The sequence below is a fragment of the Bufo bufo genome, chromosome 9 (assembly GCF_905171765.1).
Source record: "Bufo bufo chromosome 9, aBufBuf1.1, whole genome shotgun sequence".
Lineage (NCBI taxonomy): Eukaryota > Metazoa > Chordata > Amphibia > Anura > Bufonidae > Bufo > Bufo bufo.
This window is the reverse complement of record NC_053397.1, coordinates 50,439,812-50,464,455: the sequence shown is the minus strand read 5'-3', so window position 1 is coordinate 50,464,455 and position 24,644 is coordinate 50,439,812. Positions and strand designations below refer to the sequence as shown.

General features: G+C 42.3%; 1 protein-coding gene across 1 annotated transcript in view; it reads left to right on the top strand.

Annotated features, from left to right (window-relative positions):
- PLPPR5 (phospholipid phosphatase related 5) overlaps positions 1–24,644 on the top strand; it is a 303,783-nt gene that overhangs the window by 160,384 nt on the left and 118,755 nt on the right. The window contains exon 3 of the mRNA XM_040408734.1: positions 13,733–13,983. Coding sequence (XP_040264668.1) covers positions 13,733–13,983 — 251 coding nt within the window. The remainder of the gene's footprint in view (positions 1–13,732; positions 13,984–24,644) is intronic.

Below are 24,644 nucleotides of genomic sequence, written 5' to 3'. Positions count from 1 at the left end.
GTCTAACTTCTGTGACCCTGACTGATTGCTAGAGCGAAAAAACAGAGGTGCTAGGAAACCAATGTGCCACTACGTCTCTTCCAGGCTTCTCTGCATTGTAAGCCCATTATAGTAAAAATCCAACCAATCAGACTCTGGAAAAAAGTAAGTTGAGCCACCAGGAGGCAAAGTGACAAACCGCTTTCCTCAAACAGCTTCTATTTCATTTGTTAAAAAAAAAAAGAGTGCCCTTTCCCACTGATTGGACTTTGAACAATATTTTTGCTGAAATGAACCCATTTAACTAGGGCGTAACATTTTTGACAGATCCATATTGAAATGTAAATATGGAGTTAAAATTATTGCACTTTAAAGGGCATCTGTCTGCAGATTTGTAGCCTTGTATGAAACTGGTTGACCTATTGCATGTGTGCTTGGCAGCTTAAGGCATCTGTGTTGGTCCCATGGTCATGGACAGATTTCCTTTAAGCAATCAAAATTTCTTAAAAGCATCAACATGTTTAATCCATTTGCTAAAGCGATGGGCAAACATGGTGTCCAATCACGGGCATCATAGCCGGCGGTTCTTCACAGTTTCAAACAGCAGAGACCCGCGACTAATGACCGCGACCATCAATAATGCTGATTGTGGTCATTAAAGTCTTTAGATGCCGTGATCAAGTGAGATCATGGCATCTAAACGGTGAAAAAAAACCAAGCTGTTGCTTCCAGGCTTCTTACCAGCATCCTCTGCAGCAAATGAAGATGTTGATAATTGAATTCAATACCCCGGGTCACTTTGAAGAGACCCAGGGTATTGAGGCTACAATTCTAATTTTGGCCAGCAGGTGGCAGGTCAACATAAGAAATCAGCAATTTTGTACAAATCATGGGTCTAAAAGACCCATGAGGGTTCAGAATAAAAAAAAAATATTTTGTATGCTCAAATACGAGCTTCAAAATAATTTAAAAAGGCCAAAAAAACTGTTTAAAACTATATATAAAAATGTAAAAAATATAAAAGTTTAAATTAACCCCCTTTCCGTAGAATAAAAAAATACATAAATAACAAAAAATATAAACATCATTGGCATCACTGCGTCCGAAAAGGCCCATACTATTAAAATATAAAAATATTTTTCCAATACGGCTTCCAATACACTTCTCTTAACCAAAAAATATAATAACATATGATCAAAAAGTCACACACACTCCAAAATGGTATCAATGAAAACAGATTGTCCTGCAAAAAATTAGCCCCCACACAGCTCAGTAGATATAACTGTTTAAAAAAACGTATTTGGGTCAGAATATGGTGATGTAAAAAAAAAATTAGTTTCAAAGTTTACATTTATTTTTGCACTATTTAGACATAAAAGACCTATACATATGTGGTATTGCTGTAATCGTACTGACCCAGAGAATTAAGACCGCAGGTCAATTTTTATGCAAAGGGAGCGCCGTGGGAACAAAACCCATAAAATGGTGGAAGATATGCGTTTTTTTTTCCAATTCCAACTCATTTGGATTTTTTTAACCCTTCCCACTAAATTATATGACATATTAAATGGTGGCATTAGAAAGTACAACTTGTCCTGCAGAAAATAAGCCATCATAGAGGTATGTGAACTGAAAAATAAACAAGTTAGGACTCAAGAAAGATAGGGAAGAAAAATGAAAACGCAAAAATTTTAAAGCCTCTGGTATCCTAAGCGATAAATGATATTTGGTTTCTTCTACACTAAACAAAAATATAAATGCAACACTTTCGGTTTTACTCCCTTTTTGCATGAGCTGAACTCAAAGATCTAAAAACATTTTCTACATACACAAAAGACCCATTACTCTCAAATATTGTTCACAAATCTGTCTAAATCTGTGTTAGTGAGCACTTCTCCTTTGCCGAGATAATCCATCCCACCTCACAGGTGTGGCCTATCAAGGTGCTGATTAGACAGAGTAAATATTGCACAGGTGTGCCTTAGACTGCCCACAATAAATGACCACTCTGAGGGGGGGGGGGTCAGAAAACCAGTCAGTATTTGGTGTGGCCACCATTTGCCTCACGCAGTGCAACACATCTCCGTGATCAGGTTGTTGATTGTGGCCTGTGGAATGTTGGTCCGCTCCTCTTCAATAGCTGTGCGAAGTTGCAGAATATTGGCAGGAACTGGAACACACTGTCGTTTATGCCGATCCAGAGCATCCTAAACATGCTCAATGGGTGACATGTCCGGTGTGTATGCTGGCCATGTAAGAACTGGGATGTTTTCAGCTTCCAGGAATTGTGTACAGATCCTTGCAATATGGGGTCGTGCATTATCTTGCTGCAACATGAGCTGATGGTCGTGGATAATTGGCACAACAATGGGCCTCAGGATCTCGTCACGGTATCTCTGTGCATTTAAAATGCCATCAATAAAATGCACCTGTGTTCATTGTCCATAACATATGCCTGCCCATACCATAACCCCACCTCCACCATGGGCCACTCGATCCACAACGTTTACGTCAGCAAACCGCTCACCCACACTACGCCACACACGCTGTCTGCCATCTGACCTGAACAGTGAAAACCGGGACTCATTCATGAACAGAAAGCCTCTCCAACGTTCCATACACCACTCAAGTCGGTTATGACTATGAACTGCAGTCAGGTCCAGACACCGATGAGGACGACAAGCATGCAGATGAGCTTCCCTGAGACGCTTTCTGACAGTTTGTGCAGAAATTCTTTGGTTATGCAAACCGATTGTTGATGCAGCTGTCCGGTTGGCTGCTCACAGACAATCATGGAGGTGAACATGCTGGATGTGGAGGTCCTGGGCTGGTGTGGTTACACGTGGTCTGCGGTTGTGCGGCCGGTTGGATGTACTGCCAAATTCTCTGAAACGCCTTTGGAGATGGCTTATTGTAGAGAAATAAACATTCATTGCACGGGCAACAACTCTGGTAGACATTCCTGAAGTCAGCATGCCAATTGCACGCTCCCTCAAACGTTGCGACATCGGGCTATGTGATCAAACTGCACATTTCAGAGTGGCCTTTTATTGTGGGCAGTCTAAGGCACACCTGTGCAATAATTATGCTGTCTAATCAGCACCTTGATATGCCACACCTGTGATCTTTGAGTTCATCTCATGCAAAATGGGAGCAAAATCAAAAGTGTTGCGTTTATATTTTTTTTTTCAGTGTATGTATATTTGTCCTTAAACGTGTGTTTATGTTCCTTGCAAGAAGTCACAATTTTCTCTACTTTATGGTGTAATAATCATTAAATTTGAAGTAGTAATTAGCAGACCTTAATTACCTCTAAATCTCCGCTGATGATATGCTTATTTACCAGATTCAGAGGGAATTTTGCTGTATTTTTTCTCCAGCAATTAATAGTGTACTTAATCAATTTGGGTAATAATGTGATAATAGTGCAAACAACCTACTTACAATTTAACAACCCCATCCATTTTACTGACTCTGAAGATCTTCTTGCCATAGTTCTTGGTATCATGGAGAGCAGCCTGTGGGAATTTTTGATTGTCCAATTTATTTATGTAAAATAAAATTACACAGTTTTTGTTCCCCTTTAGAGTCTAGTCATGGGTTAATAATATATTCACATATGTCAGATTGTACTGTGTATACCTCTTGATTAACTTTTTCCTGATGCGGCGATTTTGCTTTTCGTTTTTCACTTCCTGTCTTCCCAGAGCTATTTTTGCAGGACACGTTGTACTTTCAAAGATGTAGATCCAAATGGAGTGGAATTAGAAAAGAAAATGCAATTCCACCACAGTTTTATGCTTTTATGTTTTTTAGTTTTTTTTCATGCTGTTCACTATGGGGGAAAACTTGTGCTTCATTCTCCAAGTCAGTACGATTCTGGCAATATCACATATGTACTGTATAGTTTACTTGCATTTTAATACTGAAAAAACAACAACTTTTTATTGCCATATTCTGACCCCCTATAACTTTTTTTGTGGGGTTATCTATAGTTTTTGTTAATACCATTTTGAGGTGTGTATTACTTTTTGGGAGAAAAAATTATAAAAATAGGAAATCTATCATGTTTCGTTTCGTTACATCATTCACCATATTGGATAACTTTTTCTTAATATTTTCATAGTATGGGTGTTTTAGTACATGATGGTGCCCATGATGTTATTTTTTTAATTGCTTATTTATTTTTATTTTTATTTTGGGAAAAGGGTGGTGATTTTTTATATTTTTCCAAACTTTTTTTTTACTTTTTAAAAAACTTTTTAGTAGCTCCCCAAGTGGACCACAACTTGCAATCATCAGATTGCAACTTGTGCAGAATAATGGAATTTGCTCCATTATTCTCTACAGAAATCGCTATATTCCAGTTCAGTTTTGCCACCTGCTGGCCTGAACTGGGATACACTAACAATGAGACAGGAAGCCTAGTACAGGCTGTGGCTCATTATTAGAACATGGCTCTTTCCCAGATCTCCACCATAGAAAAGTGTGCCTTGCCTGGATGTGCATGATTCCGGGTTTTAGCCTTCTCAGACACCAGGGTCAAATTTCGATCTCAGACATTAGCTGCGGATGCCTGCTGTATGAACCAGCAGGCATGCGGTGGCTATGGCGTTTCCTCGGCTCCGGAGGGGGTGCCATCTTTAAAGACCCAACATCCACCGTTCATGTACTGAGGATGTCGAGAAGGGGTTAAATATCAGGGGGAAAAAAAGTTTATTTGCACAAAAAGTTGGTACAGGCACCCTAATCAGCTGCTCTTCAGAAACCCTGAGTGATCAGTAATAATATTAGATAGAAGAAGTGGCCAGTCATGAATTATCCTCCGCAGTCATTGAAGGGAGTCTCAAGTAGGGGAGCTCACTCTATGGTGCCCTTATGCCCTTATAGGACATATGGAAAAGGGGCCAATTTTAGGGGGGAAAAATCCCTTCCCGACTCCAATCAGGCAGTCATAATAACTCTCACTGGATCAATGACCCTTCTCCAGAAATCTATTAACTATAACCTGTAATATTATTACACTCCAGAAATACATCCAGGCCCCTCTTGGACTCTTTTAGCGAGTTCACCATCACCACCTCTTCCGGCAGAGAGTTCCATAGTCTCACTGCTCTTACAGTAAAGAATCCTCTTCCATGTTTGTGTAGAAACCTTCTTTCCCCTAGACGTAGAGGATGTCCCCTTGTTACAGTCACAGTCCTGGGTATAAATAGATCATGTTACTTAATAAGCCCTATACCTGGTGGTGAATCCACCAGAGTTATTAAGAGATGCAGGCCTCTACATAACTTTGGCGGATCCCCCGACGCTTCTAAATGTAAGACAGCTTCCTTGCTGTCTTACATTTAGATGATTTCTATTCCTAAAACAGGTGTAGAAAATGGTAAATGAGATGGGCCTGCCTGCCGGCCTGCCCCCTTCGCTCCACGCACCACGCCCATTTTTTAAGGCATGGCGTGGTGTGGGTGGGGAAGGTGACTTCTATTGTTATTATATTTCCCCTCAGTCTATTTTTTTTAAACGAAATAACCCTAATTTTGATGTTCTTTATGGGTACTGTAGTTCCCTCACTCCATTTATTACTTTAGTTGCCCTCCTCCTAACCCCCCCAGCTCTGCTAAGTCTGTCTTGTTCACAGGAGCCCAAAACACAGTACCGCATGTGTGGTCTGACTAATAATTTGTAAAGTGGCAGGTCTACTGTATGTTCTCATCATGTGCATCTATAGTTTCCGGGCTCCGTTTTTGACCCCTTTTTGAATATTGCCATCACATTTGCTAACTGTCAATCCTGTGTAATGCTTGCTGTCTATATAGAGTCCTTAGATATCAGAAATAAGGGTCTGTCTATGACATTACTTAATTCTCTTAGGAAACTGGGGGTGGGGCCCGCTTACTTCAGCAAGCTGAGCCTCAGTCAGTGCTCAAAACAGCAGGACGTTAGCGATAGGATGGTCTGTGAGAAGCGCAAACTTGGTGCCACCTTCTCTTTCTTCTAGGGTAGAATCTAGAATAGATTTATTAGAACGAGGCTTGTGACATCACTGGTCACTTGCTCCTTAATGATCATTTGACCAAAAGTGTATAGGACAGAGCTTTCTTTCTGCACGAACTGCTAGAGCTCATGGAGGTTCTTTGGGAGAGAAGGGGTTGTATATGCCTGCAAGCGGCTATGTGAGGGAGGGTCTAGTGGTGTCCAGAGCAGTCCTGAGGAACATGTTGTACGATGATTCACTCCATTGCTGAAGCTTTTTGAGAGGGAGGAGAACTCATTCTTGGGAGAGGAGGGGGCATGTGACATATTCTGGGGGCCATGAGAGTGAACATCTGTGTGTGGGGACTTTATAGGGTATAAATCTTTGACGGGAGTGCATTTGGCATATTATGGGGGCCATGAGGGTGCAGATCTGTGTGTGGGGCTTTATGGAGTGTAAATTTGTAAGAGAGGGCCTGAATCGACAGAATGTGACTATGTTGGTACATTATTACAAGATTTGGGGCCTCACTTTTGATTTTGCCCAGGGCCACATTTTGTCTAAAACTGGTCCTAACCACAGGATAAATTAAGGGTGCCATCCACCATTGTTGCACATGGCCTCAGTGGTGTAGAAGTCATATGGTCAGTAAGATATTTCTGTATACCACTTCTAATGTGAGATGGAGTCACTTGTGAGGACTTCTTAGCTTTCTGTTAAGATTTCTTCTGCATGTGAGCAATGGTAGCTCCAAATCAAGGTTATTACAAGGGACAAATGTCAGCCAGAGGACAGGAGAGGCTACACCAGACTTCCCATTGGTACCATGTCCAGGCCATACCCCATCATATGGGTTTCCCCATAAAAATCACGTTCTTGTTACTGATTTTGCAAAACAGATAAAACACCTGCACATCATTAAAGGTATTCCAGAAAATCTCACCTGTTAGGGGTTCCTTCAGCACAAGTATGGGAAACATTGATGCTAAAACCCTTTCTAAACCAGAGGAAAAAAAAGCAGTCTAGTTTGAAGTTGTTTGGGAACAGTTTGTGAGCATTCACATGTTTGATTTCAAGTGTGTGCTTGTATTAAGTGTGTGACTTTAGATTAAGTGACTTGAGATTCAGGGACTTTAGGAGGGGACTATACTAAATCAGTTGCTTATCACTGCTCGGTATTGTATTTTTTATCTGTTTTTGCGTAATCTCTATTAGTATGTGTTCCTGTATTGACAGCGCAGTCCAGTGCACAACTTGTCTAATGAATGCAGTCCTGGAACAGCTGTTTGAGGGTGCAAATATTTGTTCAAAATGTGAGCAAATTACTTGTTTGGAATCACACAGTGTGTATCTCAACAAGCGACTTTGATCACTAAGAAGTGTTGACAATTTGAAAAAGAGCTACCTGCTCATTGAGAAGACACTTAATGGGGTATATGTGTGGGGAGGCTGGTAGCATGAAGGCTCAAGAAAGTGAGGTAGATAGCTGGATTAGATTTAGAAAGCAGGGTAGAGGGAATAGTGCCAGAGAGGTTAGCCCTGATCTGACACACCCCAACAAGTTTGCACGATTGGCAGATGAGGGGGATGTCAGTTCAGGGAGAGCACTGCTGCAGCAAGACACTTCCGTTGCCAGTCAGGGGAATGTCATCTCCGGTAAGCAGGGGACCAGTAGAGCTGCGCAGGCCAGACAGGTGCTGATAGTAGGAGACTCAATAATTAGGGGTACAGATAAGGCGATCTGTCACAAAGACCGGGATCATCGAACGGTGTGTTGTCTTCCTGGCGCTTGAGTTCGACACATTGCAGATCGGGTTGACAGATTACTGGGAGGGGCTCGCGAAGATCCAGTAGTCATGGTCTATGTTGGAATCAATGACAAAGTTAGAGGTAGGTGAAGTGTCCTTAAAAATGATTTTAGGTATTTAGGTCACAAGCTTAGGGCAAGGACCTCAAGACCACACAAGAAAAGCAACAGGAAATTAGGGATGTTAACATGTGGCTCAAGAACTGGTGTAGGAAGGAGGGGTTTGGGTTCCTAGATAACTGGGCCAACTTCTCTGTTGGATACAGGCTCTATCGTAGGGACGGGCTGCACCTCAATGGGGAAGGTGCAGCTGTTTTGGGGGAGAAGATGGCTAGAAGGTTGGATGAGTGTTTAAACTAGGAACTGGGGGGGAGGGTAATTGCATTATAGAAGGGAAAGATAGTGCAGATAGAGACTTGGGGCAAGGTAATGGAACTGGGGGAGGAATGAAAGGAGGGAATGAAACAGTTTATAAAAAAAGGTGTAGGGTAAAAAATATACAGTACAGACCAAAAGTTTGGACACACCTTCTCATTCAAAGAGTTTTCTTTATTTTTATGACTATGAAGGCATCAAAACTATAAATTAACACATGTGGAATTATATACATAACAAACAAGTGTGAAACAACTGAAAATATGTCATATTATAGGTTCTTCAAAGTAGCCACCTTTTGCTTTGATTACTGCTTTGCACACTCTTGGCATTCTCCTTGATGAGCTTCAAGAGGTAGTCCCCTGAAATGGTCTTCCAACAGTCTTGAAGGAGTTCCCATAGATGCTTAGCACTTGTTGGCCCTTTTGCCTTCACTCTGCGGTCCAGCTTACCACAAACCATCTCGATTGGGTTCAGGTCCGGTGACTGTGGAGGCCAGGTCATCTGGCGCAGCACCCCATCACTCTCCTTCATGGTCAAATAGCCCTTACTTTCAAAGTTTTCCCAATTTTTCGGCTGACTGACTGACCTTCATTTCTTAAAGTAATGATGGCCACTCGTTTTTCTTTACTTAGCTGCTTTTTTCTTGCCATAATACAAATTCTAACAGTCTATTCAGTAGGACTATCAGCTGTGTATCCACCTGACTTCTCCTCAACGCAACTGATGGTCCCAATCCCATTTATAAGGCAAGAAATCTCACTTATTAAACCTGACGGGGCACACCTGTGAAGTGAAAACCATTTCAGGGGACTACCTCTTGAAGCTCATCAAGAGAATGCCAAGAGTGTGCAAAGCAGTAATCAAAGCAAAAGGTGGCTACTTTGAAGAACCTAGAATATGACATATTTTCAGTTGTTTCACACTTGTTTGTTATGTATATAATTCCACATGTGTTAATTCATAGTTTTGATGCCTTCATAGTCATGAAAACAAAGAAAACTCTTTGAATGATAAGGTGTGTCCAAACTTTTGGTCTGTACTGTACATTATGGGAATAAAAGGGTATGAAACAAGAAAAAACAATGTGGATGAATACAATTGTAAAGAAAGCAACAAATGACAAAAATAAAGCATTTTAAGCACTAAAACAGGACTATAGCGAGGAAGCATTGGAAAACTATAAGGAAAAAAATAGAATATGTAAAAGACAAATAAAAGCAGCCAAACTAGAGACAGGGATTTATTGCCAAAGAGAGTAAAACTAACCCTAAAATGTTCTTCAGTTATATAAATGGTTAAAAGTATAAATCTGAAGGTGTTGGCCCTTTACAGAGTGATGACGGGGAGTTGCAGACAACGATGAGGAGAAAGCAAAGCTATTAAATATTTTTTCTCCACTGTATTCACTGAGGAAAATGAACTGTCAGATTAAATGCCGAATGTAAAAGTAAATTCCCCATTAAAAGTGTCCTGTCTGACCCAGGAAGAAGTATAGCGGTGTCTTAAAAAGATTAAAATAGACGCCGGGACCAGATGGCATACACCCCCGTCTTCTAAGAAAATTAAGTAATGTTATAGCCAGACCCTTATTTTTAATATTTAAGGACTCTATACTGACTCTATACTGTTCCACAAGATTGGCGCATAGCAAATGTGGTGCCAATATTCAAAAAGGACCTATACGGACAGGGAGTGTTCCACAAGATTGGCGCATAGCAAATGTGGTGCCAATATTCAAAAAGGGACCAAAAACAGAGCCCTGAAACTATAGGCCGGTAAGTTTAACATCTGTCGTGGGTAAACTGTTTGAAGGTTTTCTAAGAAATTTTATCTTGGTATATCAATGAAAATAAGCAAATAATGCCATATCAGCATGGCTTCATGATGTCATGTCATGGAGGAGATAAATTCTAGACTTAACCACAGTGAATCAATGGACAGAACAGAGATCTCTTCATCATCTATTTATCCCCAGGACTGTGACTGTAATGAGAGGACATCCTCTGTGTCTAGAGGATAGAAGGTTTGTACACAAACATAGATGAGGATTCTTTATGGTAAGAGCAGTGAGACTATGGAACTCTCTGCCTGAGGAGGTGGAAGCTTAATAATATTACAGGCTATAGTTACTAGAGATGGGTTGTTGATCCCGGAGTTATTCTGATTGTCTGATTTGAAGTCGGGAAGGAATTGTTTTCCCCTAAAATGAGGAAAATTGGCTTCTACCTCACAGTTTTTTTTTGCCTTCCTCTGGATCAGCTTGTAGGATAACAGGCTAAACTAGATGGACTGTTTTTTTTCAGGCTTATAAACTATAAACTATGTTACTAACGTTACAAGGGACATTTTACAGCATGATATGGAAAGATGTATGGTGCATAGCTCTAGAAACTTAACAAAACTGGTGCAAAGGAAAACTTGCCCATTGCAACCAATCAGATTCCACCTTTCAGTTTTCAGAGCTTCTTTGGAAAATGAAAGGGTCATGTCACGGCCTATGTGTCATGTCCAATGTTGTGTGCTCCGTGACATGGTTTCCACGTATGCTGTTGCCTGCAGCAACGTGTTGTTGTTGTTGTTGTTGCATGTGTGTGCACTTTCCCTTTAATGCTTTTCTTTCCTTCCTGGTGTGCTCGGGGTTAAGGTGTGTGCTTGGGTGAGCTGGGTGTGGTCTCTTGTCTCTTTATATTTTGTTGCTGTGAGACTAAGAGCAGTCAGATGCCTGCCTTTGTTGGAAAAGGACCTTGCTCCTAGCTCTTTGTCATCTGAGGGACGTTCTAGTTGTCACCAATGTTATCCCAGTGTCTCCTTCCCTTCCTATCCCTATTTGTCTGGAGTGGATTATGTTCTGGGAGTTTGTATGTCTAGTTTGGTGTTATATGTCTGGTGGTGTCTGGTGTCCAGCATGTTTTCTAGACATTCCCCTGTCTAACGTCGTATCCTCCGGAAGGGGGTCTCTGGTTCCCCGGTTTGTTGGTAGTGTTTTTTTTCTTTCACTTTTGATCACATCAGACAAGTCGGAAAAGAATGATCAGTATAACACTGATATATGTGTAGTCATCCAAGTAATTACTGTCTTTTCTAATGAGCTAGACTTTCTCTCTAAAAAAAAGCTTCTGCTTTGTCACTTATGCTTCAAGTATAAAATTAGTTTGATTTGTCTGTGGAAAATAGACAATTGTCCTTAAATCATCAAATATCCTTTAGTTCAGTTTTCAATGTGAAGCTGTGAAAGAAATGCCATCATCACTTTTCTCTCTCATGGTTCAGTTGCAGGGATATTTTTTACACTAAGAGTAATAACTGAAATATAAAGATATTCTCTCATTTGCATATAAGAGCTCAAATGCTAAAAAGAAAAGTTAAAAAGAATACATTAGAAGTTTATATTTACAGTTACAATAGTAAGCAATATACAGTGAAACCTTTTGAGACAATCATCCTCAATTGCACTGAAAAGTGGTCTTCTAAGGGGTTGTTCTGAAAGACGATTACCAGTAGTATACATAATATATGGTGGAACTGAAAATATATCACAGAAAATCATACTTGAATAAGGATGTAATCCACTCAAAAAGGTATTCTTTTGGAGATGTTTCTTTGTAATTTACAACTTTTTAGAAATCATGGTTTAAGATTCACATTACGATAAATCTTTCATGACCTGAAAGGATATTCTAGCCAGCTTAAAAAGTCTGCTCTGAAAGCCCACCTGAACTACATTAAGCAGTAAATAGCTTAAACTAACTCAGATTCTAGAAGGGAATGCACCTAATAAACTCCATACTTGACAACCAGAATGAAGTGAGACCTGGATATATAAAGGCTTAACAATAAGCAACTCCACCTAAATCAACAAGGCAAGGCTATGCGATAACTAAACCAAGACTCAGATTGAAGGCAGTTGCATAGCAACGGGTCAAGCAAAGTTAGTAACTAGATGAACAAAAAGAAACAGGAAGGTCCCTCTTGCGTGCAATACTCTTAATAAGCGAGTTTTCCAAGACTTTCTTATTGATAACCTATCCTCTGGATACCTCAGGGGTCTCTGGAGTCTGACATCTGGCAAGTGTCTCAGACTTCTTGGAGCTTTCCCTAGGCCAGTGACATCACATTCATCCTGGCCTAAGTGCAGCTCAGCCTAGGCCATGTGACTGATACAAAGCACAGCTACTGTACAATGTGCGGTGCTGTGCTTGAAAAGTTGCAAGAAGGCTGCAGAGCCTTCAGGACCACCAGTGCCTTCTAAAACTACTGATTGGTAGGGGTCCTGGTTGTCAGACCCCCAACAATCAGATACTAATGAGCTATCCAGAGGGATCTTCCTGTTTATTCATGTTCATCTAGTTATTAACTTTGGCCAGTTGCTATGCAACTGCTTTGAATCTGAATATTGGTTTACTTATTGAATAGCTTTGTTTGGTTGATTAACGTGGAATTGCTGATTGTTGAGCCTTTATATATCCAGGTCTCACTTCATTCTGAATGGTGTGGTTTTAATTTGAATGTGTTTTCATTGTCTGAATGGCAGTATTGATGAAAGATGATCAATTTGATAATGTTTTATTTCAATAATTTACTATTGAGAGTTATTTCTATCTAAATAATATCTAAATTGTAACCTTGGGTAGTGTTGCTAAACAACCCTTAATAACCTGAATAAAGTTAGAATTAAGAATAAACCCTAAGGCTATCACCATACAGTGTTCTGTACCAATAAAAGGGTAAGTATCCTAGAGTATCCTAGAGACACGTGGTGTGTCTTCTGGGTATAACTGGCAGTGGGTGTGGACCCACTGTGCCAACTAACCAGTTTGACTTTGGGCTAAACCTAAGGAATTTGTCCTGGTGGTTCCTTGGTGGTCACCCTATAAACCCTATACAGGGATCTGGACTTCGCCACAGGGAACCAGCCAGGCTGCCACTTCCTGGAGTAGACCTGGTGTTGTTGGCTGCTAACTCATGGGGGTCAAAGACACTGGTGCGAAGCACCAAGGACTCGGGCAAAAAGCATAGTCTGAACACAGTCCAAAGTCAGAGCAGGCTGAGTACTTGCGTATTCCAAATAGTAATTCCAAGGTCAGGGCAGGCAGAGTACATGCATAGTCCAGGTCAAAGTTCCAATGTTGAGGCAGGCAGTAAAGAGCAGAATCGGCAGATAAGAAAGGTACGGTACATGAGAATTCAGACAATAGATCACTTTCGCTGGTTACTAGAGACTACACAACCTCAAAGCTCAGGTGGATTCACAGCCCAGCTAAATAGGAAGGTTAATCAGCTCCTTAATCACAAGTTTAGGATTAACCCCTGCAGTGCTGAAGGACAGTTCACTGAGCACTAGTCCCAGTTCATGCAGAGAGAGAAGAGTGACATCCTCACCTGTCCGGGACAGTAAGACAGCTGTGGGAATGGACTGCCGACGTGGCACTGGGATAAACATACTGCAGGTTAAAAACGTATGACCTAGGGCCCTCAATTGTTAGATGGTTTGTGGTGATTTGCAAGTTTAATTTGTGTTAATTTTGCATAATCCATGCCTTATTTTTATCCATTGCTGCTCATTGATATGCTTTTCTTTGTGTCTTTTGTAGGGATTTATACTTTTGGACTATTTGCTACAGATATATTTGTAAATGCTGGACAAGTTGTAACAGGGAACCTGGCACCACATTTTCTTACAGTTTGTAAACCGAACTACACAGCACTTGGTTGCCACCATCTTACACAGTTCATCACAGATGCCAATTCGTGTACTGGAAATCCAGATCTTGTACTCAAAGCAAGAAGGACATTTCCATCCAAAGAAGCAGCTCTCAGTATATATGGAGCAATGTATCTGGCTGTAAGTAAAGCTTAATTATTCTCTTTTACTTATTAACTAAATAGTGATATTTGAAATATGTTGACTAATGTTACTAGGATCCTTAAATAATGTATTTCTGGCAATATGTGGGAAATACCTGTTTTACTAGGCTCTTTTATCAATATGTTTTGATAGCAGTAAGATATAGGCATAGCAATGATGATTTCCCACATGCATTTTGGTGTAGTTGCCATTTTTCTCTTTACGCTCCTCTACACCTGGTAAAATATTAATGTTGAATATTATTACAGCAAAATAAGTGATAAATCAATAGAAATACACCGTAAATGTCACACTATTGGCTACATGACTCTCTGGCATTGGAATGGGAAAATAGCTATATCTACTGGCATAAAATGTAATACTCTCATGCAGATGAGGAGTTAAGTATCTCCAGACATAGAGACCACTACACAAGACCCTTTCCAAGGACATGCCCAACCAATGCGGTACATGCAGTAATACGATCTAATGAAGGTACAGTATGTGTGACCAGGTTGGCTTCTGTGGGATATCTACACTTTCCTCCTTGGTGTGGTGAGGGTCTTTTAATCTTAAAATGAGATAGATAGAACATGAGAGTGACTAGTCCCTTTCAAATCTTAACTTTTGGGTCTCTTTTTTTGCATGGATCTTCACAAGAACACATGCTGGGACATTTATCAAGATTCGAGTTTTCCACACCAATCTTGATCTCCTGTGAGCTGGAATGGGATGCACCTAATTTATTAGGAGGCAGCTACCAAAAGGGGTTGTCATCTCAGATATCTGAGGATATGTCCTCAAATTCAGATAAGTTTTGTCCCAACTTTGAGAACACCTTAACCTACCTCCAGAATGGGCCACCATGCATGTACAGAGTGCTTTCCATTTATTTCTATGGGAATTCAAAAATATCCCAGCAAGTACGTTGAACTATTTTTGGAAGTCCCATTGAAATGAATGTAGGGAGGCCATGCATGTACAGTTGCTCTTCTCTCACCTTGGAGGTCCCATTCTGGAGACAGTTTAAGGTCCCAGAGGTGGGATAAACACCTATCTGACATTGGTGGCATATCCTAGGTTTCCCTTGTGGCTGCACTGAGCGCTGTACAGGCCAAAGAATACATCTCTGCTCCTGCTTATACCTGTTCTGTGCTTCTAAACGCTAACATACTTTTGATGTGTCAGGAAATGTTTAAAGGCTGTGACCATAACCTTTGGTGGTGTTTGACCCAGCATCTCTGCTGGCTCCCTGGTGAAATCCTTAGGATTTTAAGTGCAGTGGGACTGCCCCCCAGGGGCGATCGAGTCCCAGTGTTTAGGAATGTCGAGTGATATGTTGTGGCCATAATAGTTTTGTGTCATAGTGCTCCTACCTGGATACTGTCGCTCCCGGGGTTAGGCTCTGTAGCAATAAAGGAGTTGTAGTTGGTGGAATAAGCAATAAACTTGTGTCATCCAAACAATATTTGATCTTTCTCTTGACTACAGCAGGCTAAGGGTAAACTTGCAGGTAAACTTGAATACTTTGCTTTCTCTCTGCTGCTGTGCTAATCTCTGGCTTCAGTCTGGTTACTGGACTTTCTAGCAGTTCTTGTACTTTTGAGTGGGGTGCCTGTGGCCATTGACCCCCTCATAATACGCTGTCTGTGAAGTTCTTGGAGTCTGGATGCTTTACAAGCTGCTTCCTTCAGTAGGAAGGGGGAATGCTCCCCTCACTGCGCCATGTCTGTTTATTTAGACTCTTAAACTCAACTCCCTCTCGAGCTTCCTGCAACCCCTCCCTTGGTAGGAAGGACTAGCCCACTTCCGCCCAAAAGGGGGGAGAATGGAAGTGTAAGTTCCTTCCTATCTAAAGGTACTGCCAGATACACTACCACCTGCTGGACAACCAGGCACATTATATGTAATAACAGTTGTATAACAATATTATTAAGGCACGGTATCACTGGACCTGGAATAAAATTCACAAATTACATCCTTTACTAGCCACTAGAGACAGTAACTAAGTGTAAGAATGGTAGTGCCCCTTCTGGGGTACTACAGAAGCTTTAGCAGAGTGGGCACAGGCAGGAGTGTTGTACTGATTGAAAAGTGTTATCGGCACTAGTGATGAGCGACAGGGGCAATATTCAAATTCGCAATATTTCTCGAATATTTGGGCGAATATTCGTCATATATTCGCAAATTTGCGAATTTTCTTGATTACGAAAATTGCCAATGTAATATGCGCATATTGCATGCGCAATACAGGTGTGGGTCTCTGTTGCTACATTTTTCAAGCTGCTGCAAAAATTACAATAGCTTTATATGCAGATAGAGTGCTCCAATATATTGGCGATATCGCAAATGATGCGCATATTTTTGCGCAATACGTGCAACTTCACATTTTAGCAGATCTGACTACATATAACTGATTGGTGCACTAAGTATTGTCACACTACCTAACACCCTGCACTGGAACTTATCAGCTACACTATATCACAATCTAACCTACACTGACTATCTCCCACTAACTATCTGTATTATATATATAAGCTAACTAACTAACTAACTAACTAACTAACTATCTAATGTAATTAAACAGTAAAGCACAGAGCACAGCAATGACACCGCTGTCTCTCTCAGAACTCCATAAAACTATAGAAAATGGCTGCTGGGGAGGTTATTATATAGTAAGGGGTAGGAAAATTTCCTATTGGTTGCTAGCGATGTTGCAAAGATATTGCAGCCTTCTCATTGGCCCACAAGCAAGAAGGGAGGTTACTGATGAAAAAAAAATCTAGAATATTCGAGAATACGAATATATAGCATTATATTCTAAATATTCACAAATTCTCGAAGTGGCGATATTGGCAATTAAAATATGCAATTTGAATATTCATGCCCAATACTAATAGGCACCTAAACTTCAATTATAAATATACCTTTTATCACACATTCAATAGAGTTTAATAAAGTTAAAGTGAATGTTTTGGTACACTTTAAGAGAATAAAAGAGAAAAATAAGAGAACCTACCGACAGTAATAAATAAAAAGGCTGTCTCTGTACGGTCATTTGTGGTGTATCACTAGAACAGGATTACAGACAGTGGCGTAACTACCGGGGAAGCAGCTGCTTCGGGGCCCGGCGTCCCGGCAGCATGTGTGACAGTTTATTTTCAAGTTAGTTAAATATCGATGTCTTAATGTTCAGGGCCCCCTCGCTAATGGGATCTAATCTTATTGTCTTCTAAAGTCTCCTGATGTGTCTGGATTCGAACCCACAACCTCCAATGTATCAGAGGTAAAGCATTTACCCTCACAACCATAAATGCTGCATTACAACTGATTGAAAAAATATGAGACTTCTACTGTTATAGCTGGCTAAGTGTACATCTATACACATGACAGCTGCCCCAACACACCCAGCACTGCTATATCTCTATATGACAGCTGTTACAGCACACTCAGCTCTGCTATATCTCTATATATGAGCAGCTGTCATGTGTATAGATGTACACTTAGCCAGCTATAACAGTAGAAGTCTCATATTTTTTCAGTCAGCAGCAAGGCAGCTGTTATGGTCTTGTGGTTAAATGCTTTGCCTCTGATACAGAAGGTCGTGGGTTCGAATACCAGCAGAAACTTTTCTGAAATACAAGCACTGACTCCATATATGGACATACAGGGCGGGACACAGGAAGAGAGTGCATCGCATCGCTGACAAGGAGGTAAGTAGAAGTGTTTATTTATTTTTTTAATACCCGACTGTTACTGCCATGGGGGGAGCGGGGGGCACTTGATACTGGCACATGGGGGGAGGGGGGGTTGGCACCTGATACTGGCACCTGTGGGGGGTTGGCACCTGGTTGGCACCTGATACTGGCACATGGGGGGAGAGAGAGGCACCTGATACTGGCACATGGGGGGAGGCACCTGATACTGGCACCTGGGGGGAGGGGGGGTTGGCACCTGATACTGGCACATGGGGGGGGAGAGAGGCACCTGATACTGTCACGGCCATGGTCATGGCTGTGACTCCTTTACCGCATGCGGTTGCCTGCGGTCTGGTTTAGTTGTTCAACCACAGGTGAGGGCCGCTAGTGTGTAGCCTCACTTGTGGTTGCCGCGGGCAACAAGTAGTTGGGTATTGTCGCAGTAGAGCAGCCTGAGCTGGTGCTAGGCAGCTTGCGGCAATGTTCATGCGGTTGCACCTAGCAACCTCTCTGTTAGGTGTGTGTGTGTATGTTATGCACTTTGTATGTCTGGTGTGCACTAGGTTTATGTTAGGTGTGCACTGTGACACTTCCCTTCACTGTGGCTGCCCGTGGCAACGTTTGGTATGTGTACATGTGGTGGCAGTGTCTCGGCCTTCTGGCTGACTCCCAGGACATGGTTGCCACCCATGTCGTTGCCTGCGGTAACAGCTACAGTGTGATGTGCATTTGGACACTTCCCCTTTAAGTGGTTTCACTCCCTGTTAGTGTTGGAAGGGTTAATTCCCTCTCCTGTGTGTGTCTGTGTGGGTGTGGCCACTTTGGGCTATAAAGCCTCTTTGGAGATCTGAAGCTGAGGGGTTCTTCAGCCATGCTTTGCTGGAGAAACCCTCCTGGTATTTCCATCTGCCAGTGGGGGCCACCCTTGTGGTCATAAACAAATTGTTATATATTGTTTATACACGATGTTATGAGGATGTGTTTGTGTGTCATGTCTATTCTTTGCAGCGTATGGTGTCCTGGTGTCCTGTGTGGTGTGTGTGCTCTGTCGTTTGTGTTTGTGGACAGCAGCACTGATACTTGGGTCCCAGGCCCTGTGTCTGTGGCAGGTGGGTGTTAGTACTAGTTGCACTTACCTGCCATTGCCATATGCCTGTTTCCGTTTCCCCTGTCTTTATAGTTTGGCCATCTTTAGACTCCTATTTCTCCATGTCCAGGAGGAACAGGTAGTCTACCCAGCTCCTAGCGTAGGGACCGGCGGAGAGCTAGTAGGGAGCCGAGGTTCCAGAGCATGAGTCCTCCTACCTTCAAGGTCGGCTCATGTCGCTAGGAGTTAGGGTCAGATTAGGGAGGCAATAGGAGGTGACCTGCTCCCTAGTTCTGTGGTTCTGGCCAAGACGTGACTACCATTGCACGGCTGAGGGTTTTCCCCATCCTCAGCCGTGACAGATACTGGCACATGGGGGGGAGAGGGGTTGGCACCTGATACTGGCACATGGGGGGGAGAGGGGTTGGCACCTGATACTGGCACCTGGGGGGGGGGTTGGCACCTGATACTGGCACATGGGGGGGGGGGAGGCACCTGATACTGGCACATGGGGGTTGGCACCTGATACTGGCACCTGGGGGGGAGGGGGGGGGGTTGGCACCTGATACTGGCACATGGGGGGGGGGGAGGCACCTGATACTGGCACATGGGGGGAGGCACCTGATACTGGCACCTGGGGGCGAGGGGGGGGTTGGCACCTGATACTGGCACATGGGGGGGGGGAGGCACCTGATACTGGCACATGGGGGGAGAGGGGTTGGCACCTGATACTAACACCTGGGGGGGGAGGGGGGGTTGGTACATGATACTGGCACATGGAGGGGAGGGAGAGAGGCACTTGATACTGGCACTTTTTTTGTGGGGGGGAGATGGCACTATGATACTGGGACATGTGGGCGGGAGGAGAGAGGCACTTGATACTGGCACATGATGAGGGGGCATCTATGGGGACACTTACTGGCACATTATTGGGGGGCATTATGGGGGACACTAGGCCAGCAGCCTATCAGAGGCCGGACACTGAGGGGCATCTACTGAGGCACTATATATGGGGCATTTTATACTGGTACATTATGGGGGGCACTAGCAGGAAGGGGGGAGAGTAGCACTATGGGGGAATTTACTGGGGGCACTATATAGGGGTATTTTATACTGGGACATTATGGGGGCACTATGGGGACATTAGCTCAACTGGGGGCATTACAAGGGGGTATTTTTGCACTGTCACATTATAAGGAGAATTATTACTACTGGGGGGGGGGGGGCATTATGGTGGGCTTTATTACTCCCCCATGGTATGACCCCCTAGTAGCAGCACCAGCCTCTCCCTGCTCTGCTATCCCTCAGCCCCTTCTCCAAATCCTTATTATGAAATCTTTCTCATTAGGATAAAGCACAACATCAGCTCCGCCGAGCCCCCGGCCAAAGTGTGGAAGTGGCGTCCGAGATCCCCAAGGGTCAAGGAACTGTAAGTTTTCATGTGAATTATGTTTATGTTATACACATATAGCATCCACTGTGCCACACAATATACAGTATACCGCTACCCTGTGCCAAAGGAGTGGGGTTTACACAGGAGGAGGGAGGTGCGAAGCGCGCTGGGGGGGGGGCCCTTAAAAAATATTTGCTGTGGGGCCCAGTCACTTCTAGTTACGCCCCTGGTTACAGATGTGCTAGGGAAGCTGTGTTTGGCTTTTTTAAAGGAAACCTGTCATGCTAAACATGGTGTTTTAGCTGAGAGCCTGAGGAGCTGAGCAGATTGATATATAGTTTTATCGGAAACTATTTAGTAAAACATATAATTTATAAATTTATATCCATGTTCATTCAGAGCTTTGAAGTCAAGGAGGCGGTCCTATCAGTGATTGACAGCCTTCCCTCTATGACTGTGCATATACAGACAGCTGTCAATCACTGATGAGACCTCCTCCTTGACTTCAAAGCCGAGAATTAGCAATTATTTAAATTAACGAAATACAAGTTATACTGGATGTTTTCCCATAAAACTATATATCATTCTGCTCGACTCCTTCTGCTCTATATCACACTGCCTGTAGTTTACAATGCATTTTCAAAGAGAAAGGTTTTCCTTTTAAGGCTGCATGATCAATCATTTTAGTCAATAGTAGACCATGTAGCTACCTAGAAAAATGAGATGAAGTTCCACTTTTGTCCATCTATATGGTTACAGCCATATGGCTTTTGCTGATTGTCTACTAGTGTATGTTATATGTTTTATGTTATACATTTTTAATGAATAAAACTATTGTCCATTAATGTGTTTTTACCTCACAGATCTCCATAATTTAACATAGTAAACTCGATATTTGTACTGCACTATAGTAAATGTAAGCACTATATAAATGGATAAAATCAATAAATTTCAACTGTCACGAAAGTCAGTAATGACAGCAAGATAGTTGAAAATAATTTATTTTCCCCTCGGCTTCTCCATCAAATCAGTAGAAATGTTCTACTATTGATATTATTCGAACTTATAATCCTTATTTACTGAACGTACAAGAATCCACTGCTTTTATTTGCTGGCTTTACAGTTCACCTTGAGTTCAGAACTTTGCGACATTGCTGCAATTTTACCTCAAGAACTCAATAAACACTTGTGAGAGAGATGAAAGCAGAAGAACATTTTCAATGTGGAAATACATCTCATCCAGCTATTTTATGCATTCAATAATATCAAAACTCAAGCTAAGCAAGCCAGCTACCAGCAATGATGAATGTATTTCATTGCATGTAAAATTTTAATCAACCTTTGAGGTTAACTGAAGTGCTTCTGATGGTGTATAGCCAGTGGCACATTAGTTTCCACTGTCACTTTCCAAATATCAAAGGAGATATGTTTTACACCTACTGGACCAACTTCTGAGACTAATCACAAAAGCCAGACCCTAAAATAACCATCAGAACTTCCCTTTTTGTCATTTCAGACACTGTGTCACATTAGTCGTAAAAACAAAGTTCCAGCACTCACGTTTTCTTTGGTAGCTAAAATCCTCGTCTTTATTCAGGCAGTAGAAACAATGTACAGGACATGCACCCACTAGTGTAGCAACATTGACGCGTTTCGAACGAAGTTCTTATTCTTAACAGTGAGCAGTGTCTTTTCCAGAGATTAAATACTGGACTGGAAACACATGGATCCACCCCCACCTGGAGAGATGGGGAAAGGGAAGAGAAGGAAAAGATGGGCCCCTCTGTTCCCTGTATAAGACACTGTTCACATTGTTAAGCAATGAAAATGCAAGTAGCATCCATCTAAATTCGATGCTTCTATATATAAAGTGACAATTCCCATAACCAAATATAAAATTACATATGCAAAATAATACAAACTGTCATACATAAATATATAAGCATATGCATATACAGATATATTATAAGCAAATCTTACTCCCCTAATACCGATCGAAAAAATGGTCAATAAAAATGCATAAGTTCATTTTTCAAATTAAGACCATTCGGATGTCTAGTATCTAATTTAAAAATCCAAAAAGCCTCCCTCAATCTGACCAAGTGCTTTAAATTACCTCCTCTTTTCGGTAATTTAAAGAGGACCTTTCACCGATTCTTACCCTATGAACTAACTATACAGATATGTGGAGCGGCGCCCGGGGATCTCACTGCACTTACTATTAGCCCCGGGCGCCGCTCCGTTCTGCCGCTATGCCCTCCGGTATCTCCGCTCACTAAGTTATAGTAGGCGGAGATACCAGTCCCTAAGTTATGGTAGGCGGAGTCTGCCCTAGCGCTGGGCAATCGCAGCGCAGTGCTCACAGCCTGGGAGGTTATTTTCTCCCAGGCTGTGAGCTCTGCAGTGCGATTGGCCAGCGCTAGGGCAGACTCCGCCTACCATAACTTAGGGAACGGAGATACCGGAGGGCATAGCAGGAGAATGGAGCGGCGCCCGGGGATAATAGTAAGTGCAGTGAGATCCCCGGGTGCCGCTCCACATGTCTGTATACTTAGTTCATAGGGTAAGAATCGGTGAAAGGTCCTCTTTAACTTGTTCAATTGCAAAAGCTTTAAAATAATTTTCGCATTGCATTCATGTTTCTGTATAAAGTGTTTTGGAGGTATTACTATGTATTATAGAAGTAGAGAAACTAAACACTTTATACAGAAACATGAACGCAATGCGAAATATTTTAAAGCTTTTGCGATCGAACAAGTGAAATTACCAAAAAGAGGAGGTGATTTAAAGCACTTGGTCAGATTGAGGAAGGCTTTTTGGATTTTTTAATTAGATGCCTGACATCCGAATGGTCTTAATTAGGGATGAGCGAACCCGAACTGTATAGTTCGGGTTCGTACCGAATTTTGGGGTGTCCGTGACACGGACCCGAACATTTTCGTAAAAGTCTGTGTTCGGGTTCGGTGTTCGGCGCTATCTTGGCGCTTATTGAAAGGCTGCAAAGCAGCCAATCAACAAACGTCATACTACTTGCCCCAAGAGGGCATCACAGCCTTGCCTACTATTGGCATGGCTGTGATTGGCCAGTGCAGCATGTGACCCAGCCTCTATATAAGCTTGGGTCACGTTGCGCTGCACGTCACTCTGCTGATTGAAGCATAGGTAGAGGTTGCAGCTGCGACGTTAGGGCGAGATTAGGCAGTGATTAACTCCTCCAAAAGACTTCATTCTGTGATCGATCTGCAGCTGTGGATCATTGAAGTGCTGATATTGACTTGCTCACTTTTTTGAGGCTGCCCAGAGCGTTTTTAGATCACTTTTTTTCTGGGGTGATCGGCGGCCATTTGGTGACTTGTGGTGCGCCAGCACAAGCTATCACCAAGTGTATTTAACCATCAATAGTGTGGTTATTTTGTGCAATATCCTACATCAGCTGCAGGCTGAGCCTGTGTCACCGAAGTGCATTTAACCATCAACAGTCTGGTTATTTTTTGGCCATATACTACATCAGCTGCAGGCTGAGCCTGTGTCACCGAAGTGCATTTAACCATCAACAGTCTGATTATTTTTTGGCCATATACTACATCTGGTGCAGGCTGAGCCTGTGTCACCCAAGTGCATTTAATCATCAACAGTGTGGTAATTTTTTGGCCATATACTACATCAGGGGCAAGTTGAGCCTGTCACCCAGCGCCTAAAAAATAGACCTGACATTTCTATTCAACCAAATCTGTACTGTTTTAGCTGGTCAAGTTATTTGTAGTGACCGTAAAAGCACTTTTTTTTTTTTCTGGGTTGAAAAACTATTCCCAAATTTGCCATTCTCAAAATAACTAGTTTCTGGTATTTGAGGCCTACTTGAAATCTATCCCAAAAAGGATATCTTACATTGAAGGTACTGATAGTGTCATTCAGAAAAACCTAAGACACACGCTACCGTGCAGATAGAAGTCTGATTCTGAGATTAAACCTTAACCTGTCACACAGTGCAAAAAAAAACAGGTCTCACATTTCTATTCAAGCAAATCTGTACTGTTTTAGCTGGTCAAGTTATTTGTAGTGAACGTAAAAGCACTTTTTTTTTTCTGGGTTGAAAAACTATTCCCAAATTTGCCATTCTCAAAATTGTGGTGAACGGGAACAATGAGGAAAACATCTAATAAGGGACGCGGACATGGTCGTGGTGGTGTTAGTGGACCCTCTGGTGCTGGGAGAGGACGTGGCTGTTCTGCCACAGCCACACGTCCTAGTGTACCAACTACCTCAGGTCCCAGTAGCCGCCAGAATTTACAGGGATATTTGGTGGGGCCCAATGCCGTTCTAAGGATGGTAAGGCCTGAGCAGGTACAGGCATTAGTCAATTGGGTGGCCGACAGTGCATCCAGCACGTTCACATTATCTCCCACCCAGTCTTCTGCAGAAAGCGCACAGATGGCGCATGAAAACCAAGCCCATCAGTCTGTCACATCACCCCCATGCA